Raw genomic sequence first — 12331 nt, 5'->3', positions numbered from 1 at the left:
TCTCTTCTTCGAAAGAATAAGTAGAAAAAAAAGAAAGAGAGAGAGAGAGAGAGAGAGAAAGAAAGAGCATCATAGCAAGTCGGGACAAGTTGGTTGTCGTAAAGCGTGCGGCAGAATGCACTCTGACACACAGGCTCCTCTTACTTACTTACTACATAGGTATAGAGACACATTCGCAGCACGTATAGGGAGAGAAAGAGAGAGAGAGAGAGAGAACACACACTTGGTCGTTCGATCTCGCAGTGGCTGACTGCTCGGCGCAGCGCGCGCTGCATTCCCTCGCGGTGCATTGACTTTGCTTCCCCTCCTACTCCCTGACCGTCGACCCCCGTTCCTTACCCCTTTCCCTCCCCTTCCTGCACAACTGCCGCCGCCGCCCCAACCGTCTCCCGGCACAACAACAACATTCCTTCTCTCTAGAGTCCCTTCATGGCACAGAGACCCCGCTACCACCAGACTCTCTCTCTTGCCCTTTCTCTTTCTCTTCTTCTTCTTCTTCTTCTTCTTCTTCTTCTTCTTCTTCTTCGAGTCCTCCTCTTCTTTCTCGTCCTCTTCTCTCCCTCAGCTCCTTCTCTTCTCTTCCTTTTCTTCTCTTCTCTTCTTGGAGTCTCGAAGGAGTCGACCGCGTTATGCCGTTCCGCGAGAAACCGCTTAGCCGCGAATCGCGCATGCCATCGTCCTCATGGCCATCGTCGTAGACCTTCAACGTAGCCTACGTTCACGCCAAAGTTTTCTACTCCTGCTGCTTATTTTTATTTTTATTCTTCTTTTTCTTTTTCTTTTTCTATCATTTTTTTATTCTTCGTTCAAGTACAACACGAGAACCACCAAGTAACCAAAATTTAGACGACTCCCATAGAATGATTTTATACATTTTTTTTTTTTTAATATTCCCGTAAGATTTTGAAAGTGTCTTATTTCAAGTGTCTAAAGTAAAATTAAAAGAAACCCCTGCTCCTGTCGATTATTTTCCTTTTTCTATCATTCTTTCTTCTTCGTTCAAGTAAAACACGAGAACCACCAAGTAACCAAAATTTAGACGACTCCCATTTTTTTTTAATATTCCTGTAAGATTTTGAAAGTGTCTTATTTCAAGTGTCTAAGATAAAATTAAAAGAAACACCATAGGGAAAGAATAACCATCACCGATGTTGTTCTTGCTATTGTTGTAGCTCGTAAAGAGTAATATAAATCTCTTTTGATTTGCGAGCTGCTAGGCAGAGTAGAAAACATTAGAAACGAATAGATGTGTCACGGATGAATCGTTGCTTTACCGAAGAGACGATGATGATGATGATGACGACGATGATGATGTTGCCCATCGGTGGTGGTCACCGATGCGGACCGGGCAATAAAAGGGCAAGGTTGGATTCTACTTTCTTGGATATATTTTCTTAGAATCTAAAACGAGAACGCGACAAAAGACTCTCTCTGTCTCTCTCTCTCTCATTCTCAAGCATCCTTGCTTTTTTTCTTTCATCATTTACACGTTAAAATTATACTCATACACTTACACTTATTTATTATATTTAAATAAATATAAATCAATCAGGTGAATCTATGATCTCTTCTAACATTTAACTAAAATACTTTTCCGTCTCTCTCTCTCTCTCTCATTCTCAAGCATCCTTGCTTTTTTTCTTTCATCATTTACACGTCAAAATTATACTCATACACTTACACTTATTTATTATATTTACCTTTTCAATCTATGATCTCTTTTAACGATTAACTAAAATACTTTTCCGTCTCTCTCTCTCTCTCTCTCTCTCTCTCTCTCTCATTTTCAAGTATCCTTGCTTTTTTTCTTTCATCATTTACACGTTAAAATTATACTCATACACTTACACTTATTTATTATATTTACCTTTTCAATCTATGATCTCTTTTAACTAAAATACTTTGACAAATAGTTAACTTTAATTATGGTATTACAGATATAGGGGGGAAGAATTAATGATCGTTTTTATTATGGTTAGGTATGTGTTAGTAGAGAAATTAGTTTATTAAACGGCCGAAGTGTCGTGTAGTGTCGTGTAGTGTCGTGTCTTCTCGTCTCGTCTCGTGTATAAACTTCCGGGGCAAACTTAGGACGCGGAAAACTTTGCTATCGAGAAAGTAAAGGAGGTGGGTGGTGGTGGTGGTGGTGGTGGCCGACGTAATAACGAGAGTTACACGCTCTTTAACTATAATCTCGTTGTCTTCGCCGCAGAAAACGAGCACCTTAATCACGAATACCACAACCTCGTGATAATTTCCCCCCCTCTCCTCCTCCTCCTCCTCTTCTTCTTCTCTTCCTTCCACTTTATTTTTCTCTTACACTCTCGTTTCTATCATCCACTACTAATACAAACGAACATTCACTAATTACAGTTCTTAATCAAAGGTGGATTTAATTTATACGTTGTTAACAATCATTAAAAGATGAATCTTCGGCGTGAAAAAGCTCGTAGCTTTATTGGAAAACAAATTATCGTCTCTCACTTACATTTTTTCTTTTTTTCTTTTTTATTACCTCGTACCATCATCAAATTCCAACGTTTCGTTAATTATTTCCAAGTGAATATCAACATTTCATCTAAATTACGAATATTTAAACTAAAGGGGTGGGGGGGTTTTTGATTTTTATCTTCCTTACGCAATATTTTAATCGATTGAAAAGATTTTCTCGATCTCGAATAACTTTTTAAAACACCGGGTATTATATGGTGCTATGATTTAGGAAAAACTCAACATAGAAACGTACTTAGAAGATTGTTTATCGTTTATCGAAATATTTGTTTCTTCCAATAATAAAATAATTGGGAAGAAAGTAGGGGAGGAGGACTGATCTTTACGATTTTTTACAGTCATTAATGTCACGAATCCCCCCTCTCACCCCTTCTTTCTTTAAACGTTCTTCCTTTCAATTATAAAAATGGTTTTCCCATAAACGATTAAACGTTCTTCCATCATTGTTGAATAGTGTTGAACTATAAAATAATCTTGCAACTAGATCCTAATTTCTATACCTTCTTCTTCGTTTATAGAAAATATTTGAGATAATTATTAGATAATGATTAGATAATGATTAGAAATAGTTTTGTTTTGTTAAACGGATTTGAAAGTTGCTCGTGAAAATGATTTTCTCACTCTCTCTTTCCTCCTCCTCCTACTACTCTTCGATCTTTCGAGTTTCTCAACTTCTCGATGATTCCAACACCGATTTATTGATTTTTCTCATAGACCGAATGATTCCTTTCTCTAATTTGTCTTTTACTCGTTCTCTTATTTACAGAAATCGTGTGCCAAATAGGGTGGTCGGGTCGGACGAGAAAATACCTTTTTCTATTTTTCCCCTTTGTTCGAATCCCAGTGCCCTAGTTTCTCCTTTAAATCCTCGTGTACAATCGAACAAAGAATATTTCACACGAATATATACACCGTCCTAGTGAATCTCAATTCGGTGCGTCGAAAATAAATCGTTTGAAATCGTTTGAAATCGTTTGAAATCGTTAAAACTAATCGGGTTTTCGAACTAAACCCCTCCCACCTCCCCCCACGATCGATGCAATATCGATCTTTGTCGTCGTCGTTCATCGGTAAAACACATCCTATGCATTAAATCCGATTATCGATGCGTTTCTTAATCGTACGACAGATGCACGTTGTATAATTCAAACGTCCTGCAATTTTTCACAACTGTGTTTGTGTTGTTTCTCTATCTCCATCAACCCCCCCTTTCTCGTACCTTTTATTTTCTTCGTGAATACGTACACCTGGAGAGAGGGAGAGAGAGAGAGAAGTGTTCGTAGCAAACGTTGATATTTAAACATTCATTTTTATTCGTGTTTTACTATTATTAATAATAATTTATCGATGATAACAAAAAATATAATAGAGAAGCGTATTTGTAAGAAAAGTAAATCAACGTGTTGATAGAGAAACTAGCGTGTGAAAAAGATTTCGTGAAAAATCCCGTAACCTGGTGGGGCGAGGGGGGGAGGGTTAGTGAAGCCTGTACACGACCGCGAATTTCGGTGGAGAAGTGAGGGGGGGGTTCCTTCTTTCAATCGCGGTCTCTTCTTTCTCCCCTTCGAACATAGGAAAGGACCCATCGTCGTTGAAGACGAAGAAAAGAAGAAGGGGGGGCAAGGTTTTACCTTTTGGGGTCATGGGAAACGTGTCTCGCCTGGCGGAAATTATTTTACGTCGTTCCAAGAAAAATCGAGAATAGAAATAAAGAAACGGGAGGGGTGTGGGGGGGAGAGAAATTCACCGATCATTTTCCAATCTTGCGATCAAACCAGTTAGTTGATATAATTTTGAATAAAATCGTTTTATTATATTGATCGATTATTGAAATATATTCGTTGTGTTGTAAAAAGTGTCGAAATGGAAAGTATCTGACAATTCTTGAACGTTCATTGACAATTTGTTGTCTACATGATCAAATTGATAACTTCTTCCGGCATTTGAAAAGTAGCTAACACCTCGTGTGTTTGTCTGTGTTGTCGTATTTAGTAATAGTAGTATACTTCAATCCCTGATGCATTTGAATTATTATTCTAGGAAATATTATTTTTGTTTTAGAAATCTCTTTGCTATTTGTTGATTGTCAATTTTTTAATCTCTACTTAGGAAGTTGTTGCACAGTAATTGTTCACACTTTTTAATATACAAAAAATATATTTCATTCCTATTAGAGTATTAAAAGCAGACTCTCTCTCTCAAATAGATTAACTTGACAAATCGATAACGTATTGTGCGTTTAAGCAACCAATAACAGGTTTGCATGTCTGCTGTTGCTGCTGCTGTAACTAGGGGGAAGAACATCAAAATTGTCGAATCTCTCTATCTCGAGAGAAAACTTGATTAAACTCGAGTATGAAATTTCGCGTTAGGAGGAAGGAAGGAAACAAGGAAGGAAGGAAGCCGCACGATGCGCTTCTCATATCTCGTATACCACTTACGCTTTCGCAAGTATGCGAATAGCTTTGATGCAGAACTCCTACTTGTCTGTGTGTTATAGACTAAGTATATACGGAATTGTTAACATGCGTAATAATAGTTCGTAGTCGAGTATCTTGTAAACTCATTTTTCCTTCTATCCTAATCGTCAATATTCTTATAATTAAATATCCGAATATGTCCAACAACTAATACAAAGATAATATTGCATACATTAATTATCCATAACATACATAATTACCCATACAACTAATACAAAGATAATATTGCAATACTTCTAAATAATTTTGACATTATTTTTTACATTTAAACATTAATAATATTAATATAACATTAACGTAATAATATTAATTAAACATTAATAATTTTATACAATTTAAACATTAATAAAAGTGGATTAAAGAAAAAGTTGTTTAAGAAACAAAACAAAACAAAACAAAGGCAGAATCGATGAATCTAATCCCCAAGAGAGTGTCATCGATCGGTTAGAAAAGTTCAAAAAGAAAGAGCAGGTAAAAAACGTGCCAGCGTCGTGTTTTTTTTGTTATAAATCCGAACCTTTTGGTAATAGTTAATTCGAGTTGGTAAGAGTGTCGCAAAGGGAAGGAACGGTAAGGAGAAAGGGAGAGAGAAGGTAGGAAGGGAGGACCTTTAGGTTCGTTAGCGCTTGGGATAGAAAGGAACTCGTCGTCGTAGAAGAAGAAGAAGACGAAGAAGCAGAAGAAGAAGAAGCAGAAGAAGAAGAAGAAGAAGACGGTGGTCGGCCGGTGGCGGCCATGTTTTCGCCGGCACGGTAGGCGTTCACGGGCGGTACCGAGACTCGGTTCGTTCTCCAACGAGTTTGGAGAACGGCCTCCCCCACCCCCAGGCATCCTCCGGGACTCTGGTAGGGCGAGCCACCCCACCAGTCGCGTTTCGTTCGACGTTCGACTCTTTATCCCCACCCCACTCCACCCCACCCCACCCCATTCTCTTCGTACCTTCTTCCAACTCTCTCTCCTTCGGCTACGCTCGGCCTATTTCGACTATCCTCGTGCCTCCTAGCGTACCTCTCCTCTCTACACAGGGAGCTTTGCGCCTAGTGCATATTACCGTGGTGGCATGAGGTAGGGGAAGTCATTTTGTTGAAGTAAAGGAGGGCTGGAGGAGTAGGCTGTGATCGAACCGCATGTATCTTCTTCTTCTTCTTTCAACTTCCTCTTCTTCTTCTTCTTCTTCTTGTCCCCCCCTCTCTTCTCTTTTCGAGCTTGCCGCCTCCATGGCTGCTGGATGCTGCTGCTGCTGTTCTTGGTTTGAAAGCAAACTTCCTTTCTTCCTTGCTTGCTGTTCGATCCTTATCCAGTTTCTGTTCCTTTTCTTTCTTAATATTATTCGACAATTTCAGGAAATTTAATCACCTTGCTCCTCCTTCTCTCTCTCTCTCTCTTTTTCAGAAGCTAGAACTGAGAAATGGGGAAAAGTTTATTAAACGATGAAAAATTATTCTCGATAAATCCACATTTTTTTCGGCTCCTATAATTTTATAAATTATCGTGCCCAAAAATGTACACCGGTGTTTTAATATAAAAACGGTGAATAATAATCGTTGCTTATTTCTGTTTTATAAATCAAATCCCATCAATGATACACCTGACTTGAGTTTTATCGAAGAATCAATTACGTAAACCCATGTGACATTATAATATTAGGATTTATTACTCAAATTTGATCGATTATTCATCATCTTTTTCTTCCTTTTTCGATCTTTCCGATCGCTACGACATGAAAATATAATTCGATCATAATTTGAAATCTCGTTTAAGTATTATTTGTTTTGTTCAATTTTTTCAAACAATTCTATTATCTAACAATACCCTTTTTCTTTTATTTTGTTACAGACAAATGGTTGGTCGTATTTTGGTTGAAAGTTTTCGATCAGCTGCCAATACAGAAACCAAGCTACCGATTGAAGAATACATGAAATGTGTTCATAAGATAAGCGACGATTCAGGTAAACTAACTTAATCAATACGCTTCAATTTATTTAACGAAACAAATTAGATTAAGTAGATTAACTTTAAGTAAATAAGAGAAAAAGTGAAAAAAGCAGGGAGAAAAGAAATAATACAAAATAATGAAATTGAGTAAAAGAAAATGTAAACGCTTAAATCATATTTTATAAAAAAAAAAAAGAAAAAAAGAACAGAATGATCAATTCAAATCCTTTTATATCAAAACACTCTAATAAGAATGATTTTCATACGAATAAAACTTTTGTCGAGCTTTCATGTTGCCTGTAAAAATAATAACTTTGGCATGACTGTAATTTCCAATTGTTGCCAAAGGATTGAAAATGATTAATTCTGAGCCATAATCCTTCGATATTAAAAGCATTAAAAATATTTCATTCGTCATTCCGTTGAAATTGTTTCACTTTTTCAATTCAAAAATCGTATATCAATTTCATATATACATTTTGATATTTTCATATTAAATTACATTTACACGAATAGTAATTGCATTCCGTGTAATACATTTTTACTAACTAATAGATTCATTTATATAACGAAAATGTGTGGATACAAATTAGAAAAATAACAATCGTTTTGTAAGCAAACTAACAGCAGCAGCAGCAGCATATGTCTACGAACAGACAACATGCTTGAGAAAAAACAGAACGCATGTTGTTGAACGTTGGACGAGTAAATAACGAAAGGGAGAAGAAAAAGTGAGATAGAGAGAGGGGGAGAGAGGGGGAGAATGATAGAAAAAGAAAGATAAGGAAAACGGAAAAGAGGAAAGAATGCGGGGGAGGTGATGACGGGACATTAGTCCTATTTCCGGTAAAACGCGTGCCCTTCCGGAATTTCATAGAATGACCCTCCTACCTATTTTCGATGCATCCACACACAAACACACACACATATGCCGTTTCTATAATTATCTTTCCCTATTTTGTAACTAAACTATTTCTCAGAAAGTAAAACCGTAGACAATTCAAATTCTACTTGTGTGAATAAAAAATATTTATTCTTTTTACCTGCACACACACGTAAGACAAATGTTACGACGAATATATTCGTTTTAATTCAATTGTATCATATTGGAAGAAAAAAAATTATAAAATAATAAAAAAAAATATATATGTGGGATGCGAGCACCTCCAAGCCAAACACTTAAGTAGGCGTTCATGAGGAGATTGGACGGTGGGCCCTGGATAGCTCAATTGGTTAAAGAGCAGTCAGTCGCTCGGAAAAGCGGAAAATCCGGGTTCGAGTCCCGGTCCTCCAGTCTGTCCAACGACCCAATTTTTTCATGAATCCTACATATATATATAATATAATATAATATAAAGAAATAAATAAATAAGAATAGAATATAAAAATTAATAAAATAATAAATTATAGAATATTGTTCTCGTTGGTTTTGGATATAAAAAAAGAAAAATGGAAAACTTTTCTACGTAAACGAATAATCACAGGGTATAGTCAAACGTTCTTTTTTCGTAATTCTATATTAAAACTGTTTATAGAAAACACCGTAGATTTGTTCTCGTTCGTACATTTGCACGCTTCAAGAGTTCAGTTTTGAACGGACGAAATCCAGACTTCCTAGAGGGGAAATTAAAAGAGTAAATCGTTAGAGTTTTAATAGAGTTAGTGAATTAGAATATATATATATAGAAAGAGAGAGAATAAGAGAATGAGAGAGAGAGAGAAAATCGAATACAACTGTTTTCGAGTGTATCGTTTGTTCAGGAAGAAATAAATTCGTTTTCGTGAAAATGCAGCCAACGACACACCCGTTGACAAACGGTGCATATCCTGGTGCACAAGAGGGGGCCGCCCGGTGGTGTTTTTCGACCCCTCGTATTCTTCTTTTTCTATTTTTAGAAACGATCTATGAAACATCTTGCACATAGTACGAACCACCATACCTTTTCCACGGAGGGAAGGGGGGAATAGGAAATAACGAAAGATCCTGACATCCGTGTCACGATTTTTAGGAATTTGGGAAGGGGGGGATGAATTATTTTACGTATTTTCGAAATTTCGAGAAATACGAAGAAACGAGCAGAAAGAAAATGATTGGCTGGTTGTTTCCCTGTGAACTGTTACCTTTTTTTTTTCTGTTCTTATTATTTTACAACGTATTTCTTCGATTCGAATATCTAATTTGATTTGAAAGATTTCTATATTGGACTGAGAAATAAATAATAAATATTTAGAAACGTTCTTAGAAACTAGTTAGTCAAATATGTTTCTGTTATCCTATTTACTTAGTAGAAACTAATGGTTTGAAAATAGACAATAACTTGACGAAAACAAAGGGAACGTTACCCTATAAAGGTTAAGAAAAAAAAAAAAGGATCAATTCAAATTATTCTTAGCAGTTAATATTACCTTTGCCAGTTATACTTTCATTTCATTTCGTTTCGTGTTATCGTTCGGACGTGTCTTCGTAATTATTCTAAATTTCATCGTGTTTTAAATAAAATCATACTCGTTATTAAAGATCGATTAAAATATTCGATGATAATTTTTCGTACGATTGAATTATTTCAACGATACTTTACAATTTGAATAAAAAAAAAAGACAAATCGTGTATTTCGTTCGTCAACAACATGGCGATATATTCGACGAATAAATCAAAGAATAAATTATCAAGAATTAAAATGGAAATACTTAAGGTAATAAAAAACAAGAACAAAAATTCTAGTAATATAAAAATAAACGAATAAAAAAATTAGGCTCGTTTCTCTCGTATTTTATTTTAGAAGATATTTTCTTCGTACCTGAGAAGGAGGGATACCTGAAGAAAACTCTTCGCCGATATATTTTCGGTAGGATAGATAGATTAGAAGCCAACAAAGATTATGGTAGATGGAGAAAGAAGATAAAGAGAGAACCTTTGGAATGATCAAATACGAAAGATTACTTGTGAGTGTATTTAAAGAAAAAAAAAAAAAAAAATACCAAGAAAAAGGGAAAAATGGTCAGAAAAAAAAGAAAAAATAAATCTTGACCGTAACGCAAGAAAAGAAAATCCCGAAGGAGGGGGGGCGAGGAAGGGTCAAAAATTCGTAGAAGAAAAGGTTTGGGACTTTTGTGAACGTGTTGGGAATGCATTGTGGTGGAGGGGGGGAGGGTCGGGGGTCCGTCTTCTTTCGTATTTTGCAAGCAACAAATTCCTCAATCTCGTAGACCTTTCTCGAATTTTCTTTCTAAAATGTCTGCATACCTACGTGGGGTCGTCCCCCCCCAGCCCCCCTTCTTCTCCAACGGTCAAATCCATTTCAAATCATCGTTCGAACACCCCCTTTTCCGTTCTTCCCCCACTTAACAACGTGAGGCCCTCGAATCTCTAGGGTCCAGGCTGGGTATTGGCTTTATCCCCACCACTTCGGACACTTTTTCGAGGGTTGGGGTATTTTCCACGAGAGACAAATTCTACGATCAGTTGCTCCTACGCTTCCTGACCAAAAGATTCTTCTTTTTTTCCCTTTTCCCTTTTCCTTCTTCTTCTTCTTCTTCTTCCCTTCTTCTTTCTTCCCTTTTCCTCTCTTCCTCTTCTTTTTCTTGTTCCTCGTTTTAATTTCAGTTTTCGTTTTTAGTTTTCGTTTTTAATTTTCGTTTTTAGTTTTCGTTTTAGTTTTCGAAGTTTGATGAAGATGATATCTTCCGCCATTTTGTTGAGTGTATTTTTTTGATACTTTGAATTAATATATTTTCGATAGATTTTTCGCGAGATATAATAATAATTATAATAATACGAATGAAAGTGTGGCGATGGCTTCCGAAATCGAAGAAGTGAAAAAAAATTTTACCAAGGAAGAAATGATAATGGCACTGATGGATCTAATAGAGATAATGTCTTCAAAAAATTTGGTCAACTCGCAAACAAGTGATTATATTTTTTTTCATAATTATTTCGTACGTAAAATTAATATATATTTTTATATATATAATATTTTTTTTCTATGCAATATGAAAATTTATCTCGTGTTATAAATCGTGGCATTTGTTGTTGCTACGCGTTAAAATATTCCCCATAAAAATCAAATAAAATTCGTTAATTCGATTATGTTACTTTTACGTAAAATTTTTTTTCTTTTATTCTTAGATCGTATCAAACGATAATAATTAATTAACTAAAAGTATAATAAATAATTAAATCAATTAATAATAAAAATAATAAGAAGAATAAATTAATAATAATAATAATAAGAAGAATAAATTCATTAAAAGTTAATTAAAATAATTGCTCGTTTTTTCGTTAATAAATAATAATAATAATAATTCTATTTTCCGAAAAATCGAAGATCGCACGAGAAGAGAAAGGTACAAAAATATTTTTTAGTTACAGTCGGCTATGATTTTTCGTGTCGTCCCTTTTATAAAAAGGTTTTCGGTTTAAAAAAAAGTTGTTCCTTTAGGAAAGGTGCGAGTTTTTCCTAAGTCGGTAAAACCGTGCCGCGTCGGTTTTCACGGAATTCTTTTTTTCGAGCAGACCCTAGCCCATTTCACGTCCATTTTCCGCCATTGAGGTATTTCGTTGTGAAAGGGACTTCGACCCTGGACCCTTCTAAGGTTTACAAAAATCATCCGAGAAAGGCCTCCATTTTTCTCTCTCTCTCTCTCTCTCTTTCCTTTTCTCTTTTATTCTCTTTCTTTTTTCTCTTTTTTCTCCCCTGTGCGTGATCAACCGTAAAGAAAAGATTTAAAAGAAACAATTTGATTCTAAGGTATATGGGTGAAAAAAAAAAGAAAAAGAAAGACCATTATAATTTGTATCCACATTTGTTAGCTCTTTTCTAATTATATTATCGAATCAATCTAAAAAAAAAAAAAGATATAAAATAGATGAGATTATTTTTTCGTCGTTCTTTCTAATTCCCATTTCGCGTTTTATTTTTCTAATTCGATATACCCGACTACTTCTACCTACTTCTCGTTTCTCATCATCGTAATAATAATTCATTGCACGGAATGCAGAAAAGATATTAAGCTGAATCGTGTTTCTGGTTATTATTGCCTTAAAAAAAAAAAAAAAGAAAAAAAAGAGAATAATTCTTATCTACGATCGTCACACGTTGAAGTTACATATATTCGTGGGAAGTATACACACGTTATATATGAATAAAAGTGACGATGTTGAGCCTTGATAACATTTATCGTATCGTGTAACCACAAAACTTGGTAATTTGGGTCTCATTTGATAGCACGGTAATAATCAAAACACTCCCTTGATTATTATTTCTATCATATAAATGAGATATAGTTCATTTACTATATGCTAATATAAATCTATTTTCATTGATATATATATATATATTAATATAATAATATATATATTAATTATAAATTTTATAATTATAAAAATAAAAATATATAAAAAATA

At 35.1% G+C, this 12331-nt stretch overlaps 1 protein-coding gene across 6 annotated transcripts in view; it reads left to right on the top strand.

Annotated features, from left to right (window-relative positions):
* LOC122518821 (serine/threonine-protein phosphatase 4 regulatory subunit 1-like) overlaps positions 1–12331 on the top strand; it is a 129761-nt gene that overhangs the window by 109481 nt on the left and 7949 nt on the right. For all 6 annotated transcript variants that reach the window (XM_043637936.1, XM_043637935.1, XM_043637938.1 and 3 more), the window contains one exon: positions 6828–6940. In XM_043637936.1, coding sequence (XP_043493871.1) covers positions 6828–6940 — 113 coding nt within the window. The remainder of the gene's footprint in view (positions 1–6827; positions 6941–12331) is intronic.

This window comes from Polistes fuscatus, unplaced genomic scaffold, assembly GCF_010416935.1.
Source record: "Polistes fuscatus isolate 324 unplaced genomic scaffold, CU_Pfus_HIC Scaffold26, whole genome shotgun sequence".
NCBI lineage: Eukaryota > Metazoa > Arthropoda > Insecta > Hymenoptera > Vespidae > Polistes > Polistes fuscatus.
The sequence above is the reverse complement of the archived record's forward strand: the minus strand, read 5'-3'. Positions and strand labels throughout refer to the sequence as shown.